Here is a 17,113-nt window from a genome sequence, read left to right on the forward strand (position 1 = left end):
CTCCCACTTCCTTTTTTCTGTCCTTGAGTCATCACAGTTGCTTGGGAAAGCCTCACATTTCCCTTTGGGAAATAGAGACAAAAGTCTGTGTGGCTTTTTTTCCCCCCTCTGATAAAGGAAACAAATGTGTTGCAGAAGCAGAAATGGTCATAATAAAGTGAACCCAGATATAAAATGCTCTCTAAATCAGCCTAAAGTGTCAAGGCTTGATTTTCTGAGTTAAGGGGAAGGAACTTCAACTTGATGAATTTTAGTGTGCAGAAAATTTTGAGGTAGTTAATACTGAGTATAACATGTGTCATAAAATGACTCCAGAGAAACAACTGAACTGCAGGTGCCTGGATGCGTGGGACCTGGGTGCATGTTCCTTGAGGCTTTGACCTCAGCATTGACTGTTGGGCACCAAGGTCTTCCTGTGATTCAACCTCAAAACAGAATGCTTCTGTGTATGGTGGGGACACGAGGCTAGCAAGAAAGCAAGAAAAACGGTTATCCTGGATCAAGCACTAGTTAAATTAGATTTGATTCAGATGGAACAAATCTGTGGCCCAGGTACTGGGCTATATGATGGGTCACAGAGATGAATCAAGCAGAAGCCTGGCCCTTTCAAGTTGCCTAACAAGACAGGTAAGTAAATATTATAACTTTGAACACACAGGTATTATGAGAGGGTTAACAAAGCTCTAAGTACAGATTTAATTTTCCTGGATGTGTCACAGGTTTTATGAGCTGGCCTTTGTAGTATACCACCTGATGGAAAGGTGAGAGGCCTTCAAGGCAGAGGAAATAGTGTGAACAAAGATGTGGAAGCATATTTGGGAAGGTGTGTAATTTTGAGTAGCTGCAGCATAAGATCTTTGGTGTGGATTGGAGGAGGAAGGCAAAGATGGAGATGGAGGACAAGCTGGAATCAGGGTGTGAAAAGCCCCGAATCAGGATTATTGAACTGGATCATCTGTCCTAAGAGGACAGACACCAGGCAGGTGTGAGCAGCAAATGACCCAGTTCGTCTTTTCTGGCAATTATAGTGTAGCAAGAATGAATCTGTTACTCTTCAGTTTTCTAAACCAAACAAGCTCACAAGTTACATTTGCCAGAGTTGACCATGTCTTGAGCATGTTTCGGGAAGTCTACTCCTTGGAACTGTCACAAACAAGAAAACCTGGGGGTTTACATGATACCCAGAAAACGAGGAAAACAGGGCTTGACATTTTTCCTGGGGTGCTCAGTTACCTCAGCACCTGCTGACACAGAGTACTGATGTCAGTGTTGCTTGCACTCACCACCAGGTTTGTTCAGAGAGGCCCCAGCAATGGTCTTGACTGCATTGCTTCAGAGAGCTTGTCACTGTGGTTCTCAAGGCTAATGCCTTAGACTGTAGTCGCTACAAGTATCCGCAAGTGTCCCTCCATATAGGGTGCTCCCATAGTGCCACTCCCTCAATTCAATCAAAGGCACTAGCTGCCTGTTCCCTTCTCTTAGGATAAGCCATCTCAATCTTCCTAATGGTCTTAAAGCCCCAAAACACTTTACTGAGCCTATGGTCCTGTCCCATGAAATGCCACTGTTTTTGCAGACATTAGCAAATTAAATGAACTAAATCTTCACAAAAAGTACAAATGGGAGACACAATGAATGTGCTTTGAGACTCTGGAGACATAGTCTTTCTAAGATGGGATTGTACTGGCAGAATTTCAGGCTTGATGAAGTGGGCAAGAGAGATCTGGAAATAGGACAATGGAAAAGTGATATACATTGTTGGCAGTTATTTGCTCTGGAGGGAAGATGGGGCTCAATAATATCACCCCCTTTCAGATGGTTAATTCTGAGAATAAAATTACACGTCAAATTCTCAGTACAGTTCTAGGTAGAGTGAGTTGAGTGTAAATGGAAATTATGTCATAGATACTAGAAATATAGAGATATCATAGACACTGTCATAGATGCTAGATATAAAGATTAAAGTCATAGTTCCCCAGGTTGGGGAACACAGTAATGTCATCTCTCACGACAGAGAGGAGGAGCTTGGCTATACAGACAGACATTTAGTTCATTTGGGCTCTGTGCTGTATTTATCCATCTGTCCATCTCAGTCAGAAATGAAATGTGAGATGGTTGTCTCAGGTTTGCCTGCTTATTTAAACTGAAAATTGTGTCAGACTTAATTTGTCATAGGGAGCTCTGACTTGGAAGCTGTCTGACTCCATTTCTTACTATCTGTTTGACCAGGAAGTGCTTCTGAATCCAACCTAGCTTCAGTTACCTTATCTGTTAGAGAGAGAGAGAGGGAGAGATACTAAGAGAAGTTAACATGGAGTTGTGAAATTAAGGCCTCCAGCATACAGTGTTCAATATATGTTAGCTCTAGCTATTAACAACATCCCCTATCATTTACTGTGATAATGACTCACTAGGAGCAAGGTGAAGATTATCTCAAATTATTGTAGTTGTTTACTGATAACTGATAAGCTGAGGGAGTGGGAATCTGGACTGACTCCCAAGTGTCCTCAAGCCCCTCTGCTCCCTCTTAAAATGCTGATTTTCGACTGCCCTTCCATTCCTTTCTGTTCTTACCCCCAGGAGCTCTCCTCACCCAGTGCAACAGTCAGGATTCCAGCCTTCTTTCCCCTCAGCATCTGAACTGTCCCCAGTGCTGCGAGGCACTGGCTAGAGTCTGCTGTGACAGATCACAAGTTTCTTTCCATACACTCCTGGGGATTTTTGTCTGAATCCCCATCCCAAACGAGGTCTGAATTTCACGGATTTCACTACAGCGCCTCGCCAGCCGATCGAGATGGAGCCTCCGGATCATTCTTTGTCCCTTAACACTTCAAGTGAATGTGATAACCCAGGAGCGGGAACAGACACTAGAACCTCAGAAAGTCACGAAAAAGGTTCTTAGAATTGAGTCCCAACTCCTTATTTTACTAGAGAGTAAACGGAGGTCACAGAGGGAAAGTAACTTACGCAAACTGATTAGAAGCAGACGGAGACCTAACTCCTGACCCAAGGGAGTCCATCCCTCGTGGCGTCTTCTTGGGGACGATCCCAAAGCCAGGGCCAAGGCGGCCGTCCTAGTCCTCCGGGCTCTGCGGAACACTGACCTGCCGTTCGCGCCGCAGTTGGAGGGAGCTTGATTCCGCGGGAGCTGTGGGCGCCCCCCGCCCACCGGTCGGGTAAAGCCCCAGTGACGGCCCATGGGGGAAGAGGAGCTCGGGTTGCCGGGAAGCAGGAAAGTGGGGAGTCCCCCGGAGTGGGAGTTGGGGGATTGGGTTGGGGTATGGAGAATGACCTGGGAATTCAGCACTTGGAAACTCCTACTGGCCGCCTCTCGGGTGAAAGCAGTGGCCGTCCCCAGGCCACTGGCACGTTCCGCCCCACCCCCTGCCCGGCGCTCAAGTCGGCCCCGCCCCCTAGAGCCCCGTTCCCCCGGCAGCCGGCGCCGCGCACAGTAAGCCGATCCCTCCCGCAGACCGCGGCCACCAGCGCACCGAAGCTGCGGAACCTGGCCGCCGAGGCAGCATGGCCCAGCCCGTGCAACTGGCGCCAGGTTCCTTGGCGCTGGTGCTGTGCAGGCTGCAGGCGCAGGAGGAGGTGGAGGGTGCGGAGGAGCCTGGGGGTCGCGCTGTGTTCCGCGCCTTCAGAAGAGCCAACGCGCGCTGCTTCTGGAACTCCCGGCTGGCGCGCGCCGCCTCGCGGCTGGCCTTCCAAGGATGGCTGCGGCGCGGGGTGCTGCTGGTGCACGCACCTCCCGCCAGCCTGCAGGTGCTGCGCGACGCCTGGTGTCGCCGGGCCCTGCGCCCGCCGCGGGGCTTTCGCATCCTGGCGGTGGGTGAGTGCGGCGCCCGGAAGGGAGAGCGTCAGGCGCGAGCTGCGGGACCGAGCCCTGGCCTTTGGGGCGGGAACTGGCGGTGGAGGGTGCGGGTTTGGGAGCGCAGACAGAGTGGCTGGAGAAGAACTGTCCTGAGACGTTCCTTCTTGCTGGGACACGAGAGCTTCCACTTTCAACGAGACATGACTGGACGTGCCCTGGGCCAACTTTAGGGTGTCTCCATTCCTCAACTGTTTGAGGCAGTGAAGTGCACAGGTTCCTGATCAAAGGAACTTTCAGTCTGGAAAAGTGATGTTTTAGGGAGAGAGGTTTAGGGCCCCGGGAGCCGGAGGTGTGCGGTCAGGAGACAGGGGCCTCAGCCCCGGCTTCATGGGTGGGGGTGCTTAGGAAATGTACACCAGGAGCTGGCCAGAATCTACCGATTGTGAACTGGCTGATGTTTTGTTTGTTTTGTTTCGAATTACAAGCTTGGAGCGGACAACAGGCTGTGGTTTTCATGCCCTGCTGTACTGGGTGGTGTGGTGGTCTTGGAACAGAGCCTAGTGGAGGGTTTGGGGTCGTTAACTGCTAGGGAAAAAGAAATGACACATGGCGTTCTGGACACATCCCATCCCATTAGCTAAATAGGGAGAATTCCTCCTTTCCAGTCTTTTCAGAGTCCATTTGTTAGGAGACAGCAGCTTTTTGCTTGTGTGAAATAGTTTCTCATTAAGAACATAAGCCGCCACATCACTGAGTGGTCTCTGTTACCCACTAAACTCATGTGAGTGTCAGCTCCCTGTGAACAGCCTGGTTCTGTCTGCATTTATGTGGGGCTGTACCATTTGACGGTGTGCTATTCACAAGTCTCCAGTTGTTCCAGCGCTCAATTTTGACTCCTACGGAAGAACCCCTCTCTGTCTCAGCCCATAAATCATCCTGGGAGGAGGAGGAGGAGAACAAGGAGCAGCAATAAAACACATTTGTTTTAGTCCCCAGGTGTAAGGGAGCAGGATAGCATGAGGTGCTTGATGTTGTGTATCATCTGCTCAGAGGTGATGTCTCCACATCCTAGGCCAGTGAGGTCGAACCTTGTCTTCTCACCTCCATGCATCCAATTCTGTGTGGTACCTCTACCCACCCCCCACTTTTCTTCCCTAAAGAGCTCATTTGCAAAGCCACATACACACATTTCATCTCCTTTTACTTGCAGGAGTGAGTGAAGAAAATAGGTTTCTGGCTTTGATAGCGGTGAACCAAGTAGCCAAGCCAAAATTCTCAAAGGGGAAGGGGTCTTTCACACAGGCTGGATGAAAAGCTCTTTTCAGTCCTGTGTCCTCGGTTTTTCTGGTTTGAATTAGCGGCTGCATTCTCTGGTTCCCCCAACCCCCTTTCAAAGGGTGAGCACAGAGCATATTGCAGAGAAGGAGTGGATGGGGTTGGGGTCTGGACCTGAGGGTGAAATAGAGAGGGCTTGTGCTAAGCCAGAGGTAGCTGTGATGCTGCCACCTGGGGTGTAGCCAGCAGTGGTGAATGCTGGTTTGTGGATTGACCCTGTTTGCTGCCATCTGAAAGATGCATTGGACAAAGTGAACATATCACCAGGTACTTCTAATTCTCCACCCACTAGATAGTGCTGCCTCAGTGCGCAGTTCAGGATATGATGGACACTGTATTCTATGGCATGTGCAGCACAGTGCTCTTACTCTGGGTCATCTCCCCTGATGAGGGGCTCTTGGAGGGAATAGTTTTGAGGTTATTTAACAGAATATTGATAAGAATTTGAACATAATTCATACAAAACCACCTACTGGGATATTTTGAGGAACAAAACAGGGGAGATCTTATTTGATGCTGGTCAGTGGATACACATGAGGAGAGAGGTTTGTTTTAAATGTATTCGCTAATTACTAGTCTAATTTGGGGGTCCTTGGGTCAGATTGCAGGAGAGGAGGCATCAAGGCAGCTCTTGGGCCACCTCAAGAGTCCCAGAAGGTGGTGAGAGGAGGAGGAGTGGATTTCTCTCAAAGATACTGGAAATTTCAGTCCACTTGCTTTCACAAATCTGGCAGGTGGCTTCCAGAAGCTAAAATGAGCTTCCAGGAAGGCAAGGAAGAACAGCTGAGAACTAATGCAGGTTTTCACTCCACTCTCAGTACCTTGTGGGAAAGAGCAAAATGTTAGAAAAAGACACAAAGAATCAATTTGGTCAGATGAGTTTGGTCTCTTTGGCATAGATTTTTCATTGTTGTTTTGTTTTTTGAGGCTCATGTACTCCTATGTAAGGGGTTCCCTGGTGGCTTAGCGGTAAAGAATCTGCCTGCCAATGCAGGCGACGTGGGTTTAATCCCTGGGTCCATGGGAGAAGGAGTCCCATGGACACAGGAGCCTGGCGGGCTATAGTCCACGAGGTCACAAAGAGTTGGACATGAGTTAACAACAACTCCTATATAAGAGCATTTGGGCTTAGGAAGTGTTGCTGACCAGCTCAGACAAAATGCAGGGAGGCAAGGAGGAATGGCCCTCAGTTTTATAAGCCCACTGTGCTCCGTGGGGCCTTCTCCTAGGCTTCCAAACCGGGGCTCATGGTGGCCTTGTAAGATTTAAGGAGGGATTGCTGTAGCCAAGCAGACAGGGGTCACCTGAACCCCGGGGACAGATCTGAATTTAAGGGGACAGATCTGAATTTAAGGGGACAGATCTGATTTTAAGGCTACAGCAGTTTGTTTCTCCCATGTTTTGTGCATCTTCTTTCCCTATTCACTCTCTCTACCCCACTTACTCACTCACTCTGGTGAGAAGAATAGTTTCCAGGCCGACAGTATTTCCCTAAGGGGCCGAAGGGTCTTTAGCAGGATAACCAGGCGCTAACTCTTCTTTTGTGCTCTAGTCCTCAAGTGTTTTCTGTTTCTGTTCTTTTTTAAAAAAAATTAGCAAATGACCTTAACAACTGATGGGTTGAGCTCTGGAAGCTTCCCAAAACTGCAGGTGGTGCAGATGGGGGACACCTGTGTGTGTTTGGATGAATCAGTCCTTACTGGAGGACCACGCCCACTGGGGAGATGAAAGGTTAATGATGGCCTCCTGGGGTAAGGGAAGGGGGAGGCCACTTGGCCAAACCAGTTTGTTTTCCGAAATTGATAGTTGAGGTATCCCAACTCTTTCACAGCCAGTGTGGCCTTTCATCTTTTTCATCGAATGAGAATGAAAATAAGAATGCCTGTGTGAGTTCCTTGGTGATCCACAGTGGTTAGGATTCTGGGCTTTCACTGCTGTGGCCAGGGTTCAATCCCAGAAACCAAGATCCTTCAGGCTGTGCAGCACTGCCATAAAAAAAACAAATAAATGCCTGTGGCTTTTTCAAAACACTTGTTTCATTAATGTATTCATATGCTAGATACTGTTCGAGTTTTTTTTTTCTGTTTTAGTGTACTTTTCACTCAGAGTTGAGTGTGTTCAAGGAGAGAATGGAGTCAGCCTGTGTACTTCATATTTAGTTCAAGAGGGGAGAGCTGAGTGGGAGCCTGTGTTCTGGAAGCTGGCTGGTTCACACGCAGTCTTCTGCATCCTGCAGTGACAGATGTGAGCACTGCAAGACCTGATTCTTGCAAGTCTCTGATTCAGCTGGACAAGAGTACCCTGGTGTGTGCTTTGAAGGGTACTAAAGATCAGGCTGTCGGGTTGGTGAAGGGGAGGTGATGGGAGGATTTTCCCACCTTTCCTCATGTCTCTCTTACCTGCTCCTTGAAACATCTCTGAGCGCAGAGGAATCAAGGTAAAATGACAGGGGCTCCTTCTGAGTCGAGTCCAGCCAGTAATTTATGCTAGGTGTAAATTTCAAACTCTGTTCTGAGATCTTATTTGGGGGAATAGTTCAAGGATACGTAGGCCCTGATGGTGCAAGAGTTGGGCAAACATCAGAAATGTTCTGACTTACTTTATCTGATTTTGGGAATGGCCGGGGGGTAGGATATGGAGAGATGGTGAGGAGAAGGAATGGGCCAACTCCTATTCTTCTTTGTTTCTGGAGTTGTGTTGTGAATTCGCATCTTGTTGGGTTCAGTAGCTAATGAAATTTTTAGATGAAATTAACAGTGAAATTCCCAAATTATAAATGTAGCATTTCATGCATTTTTCATATAATATACATGAGTGTAACCCAAATTTCCAATACAGTTTGAAAAATTACCATGACCCTAGAAAGTTCCCTCTGCCCCTTCCCAGTCAGCTCTGCCCCCACCCTCAGAAGTAACCACTTTTTTGTGTAAACCATAAATTAAGTTTGCTTGTTCAAGCGCTTCACATAAGTGAAATCATAGACTATATACTGTTTTGTGTGAGGATTCTTCATTCAGCCCAGTGTTTCTGAGATTTATCTCTGTTGCATTATTAATTTGTTCCTTTTTATTGCTCAGTAGAAATCCATTTTACTAATGTCAATATATCATGGTTTATTCATTTATCCTTAGATGGACATCTGGGATGTTTCCAGTTTATGGCTAATACGAAAAACTTTTATGAATATTCCTGTACACTTTTTTTGTGCTTTTATTTCTTCTGGGTCCTTACTTAGGAGAGGAATTGCTGACTCCTTAGTAGGTTATGTTTAGTTTTATGGCACCTTTTCCCAAAGTGTTTGTACGATTTTACACTCATTTTATATTCCCCAAAGGTTTTCTCCAGTGTTTTCTACTAGAAGTTTTATAGTTTTATGGTTTTACATTCAGGTCTATGAGCCATTTTATTTATGTGAGTTCCCTAGTGGCTCAGTCGGTAAAGAATCCGCCTGCAATGCAGGAGACATGGGTTTGATCCCTGGGTTGGGAAGATCCCTTGGAGGAGGCCATGGCAACCCCTTCCAGTAGCCTTGCCTGGAAAATCCCCATGGACAGAGGAACCTAGAGGGCTGCAGTCGATGGGGTCACAAAGAGTCAGACACGACTGAGCGACTAAGCACAGCACACAGCACCTGAATGGTATGAGGTGTAGTTTGAAGGTTTTTCTTTTCTTTTTGCATATGGGTGTCCAGTTGTTCATGACAATTTGTTGAAAAGACTAACCTTTCTCATTGAGTTCCATTTGCAACTTTGTGGAAAATCAGTTGAGTATATATGTAAGGGGCTATTTCCATTCATCCTGAGTCTGTCCTTTCACCAATACTGTACTTACTGTACTTTATAGTAAGGCTTGAAATCAGATGTTGTGAGTCCTCCAACTTTGTTCTTCCACATAAATTTTAGAATCAGCTTGTCAACGTCTTAAAAAAAAAAAAAATACTCCTGGAATTTTAATTGGGATTGTATTGAAACAATAGATTAATTTGAAGTTAGATGCGAAATTAATCCTGGTTTTCCTCAAACTGCTCTGGTTTTGGAAATGATAGTCTTGCATCTTGGGAACCCCCTCTATCCCAGGCAGACTGGGATGCTTGGTCCCCCTTATTTAGGGAGAATTGACATCTTAACAATTTATGTCTTCATTTGTCTTGGCAGTGATTTGCACTTCTAAATATTTAAGTCCTAAATATCTTTTGTTAATTTATGTCCCTGAAAACAATTTTGGATTCTATTGTAAATAGAATTACTTTAAAATAAACTTTTTGTTTTGGAAAAATTTTAGATTTACAGAAAAGTTGCAGAGTTTCATATTCATTACCCAGTTTCACATAATGTTTTACCTTACTTTAAAAGAAGTTGAGCTATAATTCCCATAACATAAAATTAACCATTTTAAGGTCTACAATTCAGTGGGTTTTAGTGTATTTACAGTTGTATGATCATTCCCATTATCTAATTCTAGAACATTTTCATCACCTCCAAAGAAACTCTGTATCCACTAGCAATATCTCCCCATTCTCCCCTTGCCCAAGCCTCTGCCAACCAGTCATCTACCTTCTACCTTTATGAATTTGCCTATGCTGAACATTTCATGTAAATGGAACCCACACAATATGTGGTCTTTTGTGTCTGGTACATTTTACTTAGCATAATGTTTTCAAAGTTCCTTCATGTTATATCTTATGTACTTAAGTTTTATGGCTGAATAATATTCCACTATATGGACGTACCACATTTTGCTTATCTACTCGTCAGTGGATGGTTGTTTGCGTTGGTTCCACTTTTTGGCCGCTGTGAAGAATGCTATGAACATTTCTATGCAAGTTTGTGTGTAGACATATGTTTTTATTTTGGGGTAGATCCCATTTGGTTATTTTTTAAAAATAACGGATGGGAAATTGTTTTATTATTTATTTTTTGGTTGCGTTGTGAAACTTGTGGATCTCAGATCCCCAGACCAGGGAGTGAACATCCGTCCTTGGCAGTGAGAGAGCCAGGTCTCTAACCACTGAACCACCAGGGAATTCCCCATTTGATTTTTTTTTTTTAATGATTTGTTTCTCTAATGAGATTTCTAACCTGTTCATTGTAAGTATGTTTTCTTTTTTAAAAAAATCTTTCACAATAGCTATACTAGCTTCTTTATTCCTTGTATCCCTATATGGGCCACACACACACACACACAAAATTCCTTATAATTCTACCATCTCAGTCATCTTAGGATCCATCTCATTGGTTGCCTTTTCTTTGGAATGGCTCACTTTGTTTGTATTGTCTAGACATAGATTGTATCTCTGACATTATGGATTGTATCTCTGACATGAGTCATATGTTGTGGACACTCTGGATTATTATTTTCCTCAGTAGAGTTTTTTTGTTTGCTTATCAAGCAACTAATTCGGCTGTGCTCCTATCTCTGAACTCTGTCTCCCCTGCAGTAAATGACAGGTTGAAATCTCTTAAGGTAGGCTGCTTGTGCCCTCTGCATGCATAGTTCACAGTTCAGTCAGTTTATATTTAGAATTTGGGGTTCCACCTCCATGGCTCACTCGTTTTCAGCATCACTTTCTTGCTGATGTAGCTGCTCCAAAGTGGCCTTAGATTCTTCAATCCAGTAAGATCGGCTTTTGGGTTTCTGCCATAGTTTCAGTCTCCTGGCCTGGCTCCTAATGTAGCTTGCCTTTAGGTGAAGGGCCATAAAAAATGAGAAACTTATGTATTGCCATTTCCTTCTGAGAAGACTGCCCTTCCAGTTTCTACTGATTTTGGTTGCATTTCAGTACTTTCAAGTTAAAGTTTTTATATTTTGTCCAAAGTTTATGGTGGTTTTTTGCAAGAGGATTGGTCTAATAATATCTTGTCCACTATTATTAGAAATGAAACCTCATTAATGGGTGTTTTTAAGTCCTGCCTTTTTTTCTTTTAAAACATCATGACCACAGAGAAATTAATGGTTATGTCAAGATCATTTAGTGTTCGTCATTCAGTTGTGTCCAGCTTTTTGTGACTCGTGGACTGTAGCCTGCCAAGCTCTATCCATGGAATTCACCAGATCAGAATACTGGAGTATTCCCTTCTTCAGGGGATCTTTCCTACCCAGGGATTGAAACAGGGTCTCCTGTGTTGCAGACAGATTATTTAGCCAGTCATCAAAACAAATGCTTCTGTTCCATCTCTTTTCTCTCCCAAACAGACCTTGGTATCCAGTCTTTTATGGCTTATTCTTTTTCTTCTGTTTAGTAGTAACCTGAAATATCTCTGCCCATTTTGCAGATAGGAAATGGAATGAATCAAGCCTGTGATGTGGCTGGTACTGTTTGGGTTTCTTAACTTGAGTTTCTTACCTTCCTCTCTATTCACCACCAGTTCTTCCAGGGTTCCTGTAGAGACTCTGGTAATTTTCACCAGCCAGTGCCCTCACACTCACTCTCCCTGTGAGCCTGTCAGATTCCTACCAGGCCTTTGGTTCACTCCAAGGTTTGGGAAATGGCAGAAACAGCTGCTCTGACCCTGCTTTTGCTCTCACCTCCCTTTCTACCCGGGATCTCTCCAGCCATGTTTTTCTGGCTTTGTTCTGCCAGATGTTGCCTTTTCCCTTATTCTGGGCAGGGGCAGCTGAAGGGTTTAGTCTGAAAGAGCCAAAGGGCTCACAACAGGGTGTCTTGTAGATATATTTCTGTTATCAAGCTGGATGATCTGAATGTTGCATCTGGGTAGTTAATGAGTGTCCTTGGCTTCATGTTTTGATTTGGCAACTGGTGGATGAGAGGCGGCACCTCTAGTGGCCACCGTGTATGTTGAGGTCCAGTGGGATGAAAAGCGCTGTCAACTTAAAAATCATCTTGGATTCCTCTTCCTTCTGCCTCATCCCCAGCCAGTATGTCACCAAGTTCCATGAGGCTTACTCCTTGGTGTCTCTCAAACCCACCCCTTTCTCACCATTTCCACTGCTACGGCTTTATCCAACCAAGATCCACCATGTCCTACCTGAATTATGGCTCTGGCTTCCTCCCTTTTTATGGTGCTGTCTCCTGGCTGGCCCTGGACACTCCAGTTCATTCCCCATCCTCCAGGTGGACAGACTATCAGCATCTAAACTGCAGATATGATTCTGCTCTTTATCTGCTAGAGTCCCTTCTACTTTTCTTCTTATCTTTTCAGGAAAAGTCCAGAGCCTTTAACATGTGCTGGAAGGCTCTCTAATCCAAGTCTAGCCTGAACTCCCCCTCCACCCCATCTCCTCCATCTTCTGAGGTGCCTGCCTTTCTTTATCAGTCAGGGATCACTCAGAGAAACAGAACCACTGTGAAATATATATTAAGAGATTTATTACAAGGAATTGGCTTTGCATGATTGTGAGGGCTGGCAAGGCAAGTCTAAAATCCATTGGTCTGGCCATCATGAAAGGCAGGCTGGAACTCTCAGGCACACGCCCAGGCTGCTCTGCATAAGTGGAGTTTCTTCTTTTGAGGAGCCTCAGTTCTGCACGTAAGCCTTTTCAACTGATAGAAGCCTAAATTGTCAAGGATCATCTCTCTTAAGTTTTATTGACTTTAATCACATCTATAGGTCCAAAGTGAAGCTTAGATTAGCATTTGATTGAACAACAGTATCTATAGCCAGCTGACATATAAGACTAACCATTATTTCCCTTCAGCCAGACCTGAGTACTGTGTTCTGAACACACTGGGCTCTCACGTAGGCTACCTTTGCATGCTGTTCCCCCTGGGGTGCCCGAGATGGGTGCTCTTTGTTGTTGTTCAGTCGCTAAGTTGTGTCCGACTCTTTGCAACCCCATGGACAGCAACATGCCAGGCTTCTCTGTCCTTCATTATCTCCCAGAGTTTGCTCAAACTCATGTCCATTGAGTCAGTGATGCCATCCAACCATTTCATCCTCTGTTGTCCCCTTCTCCTCTTGCCCTTAATCTTTCCCAGAATCAGGGATTTTTCCAATGAGTCGGCTCTTTGCATCAGGTGGCCAAAGTATTGGAGCTTCAGCTCCAGAATCAGTCCTTCCAATGGGGACTCAGGGTTGATTTCCTTTAGAATTGACTGGTTTGATATCCTAGCTGTTCAAGGGACTCACAAGAGTCTTCTGTGGCACCACAATTCGAAAGCATCAGTTCTTTGGTGCTTACCCTTCTTTATGGTTCAACTCTCACATCCATACATGGCTACTAGAAAAATCATAGCTTTGACTATATGGACCTGTTGACAAAGTGATGTCTCTGCTCTTTTAATATGCTGTCAAAGTTTGTCATAGCTTTTCTTCCAAGGAGCAGACGTCTTAATTTCATGGCTGCAGTCACTGTCTACAGTGATTTTGGAGCCCAAGAAAATAAAGTCTCTCACTGTTTCCATTGTTTCCCCATCTATTTGACATGAGGTGATGAGAATGGATGCCATGATCTTAGTTTTTTGAATGTTAGGTTTAAGCTGGCTTTTTCCCTCTCTTTTACTCTCATCAAGAGACTCTTTAGTTCCTCTTCCCTTTGTGCCATTAGAGTGGTATAATATGCATATATGAGATTGTTGGTATTTCTCCTGGCAGTCTTGATTCCAGTTTGTGCTTCATCCAGCCCAGCATTTCTCTTGATGTACTCTACAAAGAAGTTAAATAAGCAGGCTGACAATGTACAGCCTTGTCGTACTCCTTTCCCAATTTTGAACTGGTCCATTGTTCCTTGTCTGGTTCTGTTTCTTCCTGACCCACATACAAGTTTCCAAGGAGGCAGGTAAGATGGTCTGGTATTCCTATCACTTTAAGAATTTTCCATAGTTTGTTGTGATCCACACAGTCAAAGGCTTTAGCATAGTCAATGAAACAGAAGTAATGTTTTTCTGAAAATCCCTTGCTTTCTGTATGATCCAATGAATGTTGGCAATTTGATCTCTGGTTCTTCTGCCTTTTCTAAGCCAACGTGTACATGTGGAAGTTCACAGTTCATGTACTGAAGCCTAGCTTATTTTGAACATTACCTTGCTAGCATGTGAAATGAGCTCAATTGTACGATAGTTTGAACATTCTTTGGCATTGCTCTTCTTTGGGATTAGAGTGAAAACTGACCTTTTCCAGTCCTGTGGCCACTGCTATTTTCCAAATTTACTGGCATATTAAGTACAGCACTTTCACAGTATCATCTTCTAGGATTTTAAATAGCTCAGCTGGAATGCCATCGCCTTCACTAGTTTTGTTCATAGTAATGCTTCCTAAGGCTCACTTGACTTCAGACACCAGGATATCTAGCTCTAGGTGAGTAACCATACCATTGTGGTTATCCAGGTCATCAAGACGTGTTTTCTATAGCTCTTCTGTGTATTCTTGCCACCTCTTCTTAATGTCTTCTGGTTCTATTAGGTCCTTGCCATTTCTCTCTTTTATTGTGCCCATCCTTGAATGAAATATTGCCTTGGTATCTCCAGTTTTCTTGAAGAGCTGTCTAGTCTTTCCCATTTTATTGTTTTCTTCTATTTCTTTGCATTATTCACATAAGAAGGCTTTATCATCACTCCTTGCTATTCAAACTCTGTATTCAGCTGGGTATTTCTTTTCCTTTATTTGGCTTTTGCTTCTCTTCTCAGTTGTTTGTAAATTCTCCTCAGACAACCACTTTGCCTTCTTGCATTTCTTTTTCTTCGGGATGATTTTGGTCACCACTTCCAATACAATGTTACAAACCTCCTTCCATAGTTCTTCAGGCACTCTACCAGATCTAGTCTCCCTTGCATCTATTTGCCACCTCCACCGTATAATCCTAAGGGATTAGATTTAGGTCATACGTACATGGTCTAGTGGTTTTCCCTACTTTCTTCAATTTAAGCCTGAATTTTGCAGTAAGGAACTAATGATCTGAGCCACAGTTGGCTCCAATTCTTGTTTTTGTTGACTGTATATAGCATCACCATCTTTGGCTGCAAAGAATATAATCAATCTGATTTCAGTTTTGACCATCTGGTGACGTTCATGTGTAGAGTTGTTCCCTGTGTTGTTGGAAGAGGGTGTTTGCTATGACCAGTGTGTTCTCTTTGCAAAACTCTGTTAACCTTTTCCCTGCTTCATTTTGTACTCAAAGGCCAAACTTACCTGTTAATCAAGGTATCTCTTGACTTCCTACTTTTACATTCCAATCCCCTGTGATGAACATCTTTTGTGTGCGTTAGTTCTAGAAGATCTTATAGGCCTTCATAGAACCGTTAAACTTCAGCTTCTTCAGTATTAATGGTTTGTCATAGACTTGGATTACTGTGATATTGAATGGTTTGCCTTGGAAATGAACTGAGATCATTTTGTTGTTTTGGGATTGTATACAAATACTGCATTTCAGACTCTTCTGTTGGCTATGAGGGCTACTCCATTTCTTCTAAGCGATTCTTGCCTACAGAATTAGACATAATGGTCATCTGAATTAAATTTGCCCATTCCCGTCCATTTTAGCTCACTGATTCCTAAAATGTCGATGTTCCTTCTTGCCATCTCCTGTTTGACCACTTCCAATTCACTTTGATTCATCGACCTAACTTTCCAGGTTCTTATGGAGTATTGTTCTTTATAGCATTGGACTTTACTTTCACCACCAGACACATCCACAACTGGGCGTCGTTTCCACTTTGGCCCAGCTCTATTTCTGGAGCTATTTCTCCACGCTTCCCCAGTAAGCATACTGGATGCCCACTGATCTGGGGGGCTCATCTTCCAGCGTCATATCTTTTTGCCTTTTCACACTGCTCATGGGCTTCTTGAGGCAAGAATACTAGAGTGGTTTGCCATTGCCTTCTCTAGTGGACCACATTTTGTCATCGCTTTACTGAGTCATGCAAGCCCCATCACTGTGACAAAGCTGTGATCCATGTGATCATTTTGGTTAGCTTTCTGTGATTGTGGTTTTCATTCTGGAGTGTGTGGGATTGTAGTTCTTGCTTCTGTCTGCCCTATGATGGATGAGGATAAGAGGCTTATGCAAGCTTCCTGATGGGAGGGACTGGCTGTGGGAAAAATTAGGTCTTGTTCTGGTAGGCAGAACCATGCTCACTTCAGTTGCTCAGTCGTGTCTGACTCTGTACAACCCCATGGACTGCAGCATGCCACACTTCCCTGTCCATCACCAACTCCCAGACCCTGCTCAAATTCATGTCGATCGATTTGGTGATGCCATCTAACCATCTCATCCTTTGTGGTCCCCTTCTCTTCCTGCCTTCAATCTTTCCCAGCATCAGGGTCTTTTCCAATGAGTCAACTCTTCGCATGAGGTGGCCAAAGTACTGGAGTTTCAGCTTTAGCATCATTCCTTCCAAAGAAATCCCAGGGCTGATCTCCTTCAGAATGGACTGATTGGATCTCCTTGCAGTCCAAGGGACTCTCAAGAGTATTCTCCAACACCACAGTTCAAAAGCATCAATTCTTCGGCGCTCAGCTTTCTTTATGGTCCAACTCTCATATCCATACATGACTACTGGAAAAACCATAGCTTTGACTAGACAGACCTTTTTCTGCAAAGTAACGTCTTTGCTTTTTAATCTGCTAAGTTGGTCACAGCTTTTCTTCCAAGAAGCAAGCATCTTTTAATTTCATGGCTGCAGGCACCATCTGCAGTGATTTTGGAGCCCAAGAAAATACAGTCTGTCACTCTTTCCATTGTTTCCCCATTTATTTGCCATGAAGTGATGGGATCTGATGCCCTGATGTTTGGTTTTTGAATGTTGAGTTTTAAGCCAGCTTTTTCACTCTCCTCTTTCATGCTCAAAAGGCTCTTTAGTTTCTCTTTGGTTCCTGCCATATGGGTGGTATCATCTGCATATCTGAGATTATTGATATTTCTCCCAGCAGTCTTGATTCTAGCTTGTGATTCATCCAGCCCAGCGTTTCTCATGATGTATTCTGCATAGAAGTTAAAAAAAGCAGGGTGAAAGCATACAGCCTTGTCATACTCCTTTCCTGATTTGGAACCAGTCTGTTGTTTCATGTC

General features: G+C 44.4%; 1 protein-coding gene across 1 annotated transcript in view; it reads left to right on the forward strand.

Annotated features, from left to right (window-relative positions):
• Positions 1-3,444: 3,444 nt before the first annotated feature.
• The window catches only part of STOX1 (storkhead box 1), a 70,306-nt gene continuing 56,637 nt past the window's right edge, over positions 3,445-17,113 (forward strand). Inside the window, exon 1 of the mRNA XM_019954252.2 lies at positions 3,445-3,832. Within this exon, the coding sequence (XP_019809811.2) occupies positions 3,523-3,832 (310 nt within the window). The 5' untranslated portion in view covers positions 3,445-3,522. The remainder of the gene's footprint in view (positions 3,833-17,113) is intronic.

This window comes from Bos indicus, chromosome 28, assembly GCF_029378745.1.
Source record: "Bos indicus isolate NIAB-ARS_2022 breed Sahiwal x Tharparkar chromosome 28, NIAB-ARS_B.indTharparkar_mat_pri_1.0, whole genome shotgun sequence".
In the NCBI taxonomy this organism is placed as follows: domain Eukaryota; kingdom Metazoa; phylum Chordata; class Mammalia; order Artiodactyla; family Bovidae; genus Bos; species Bos indicus.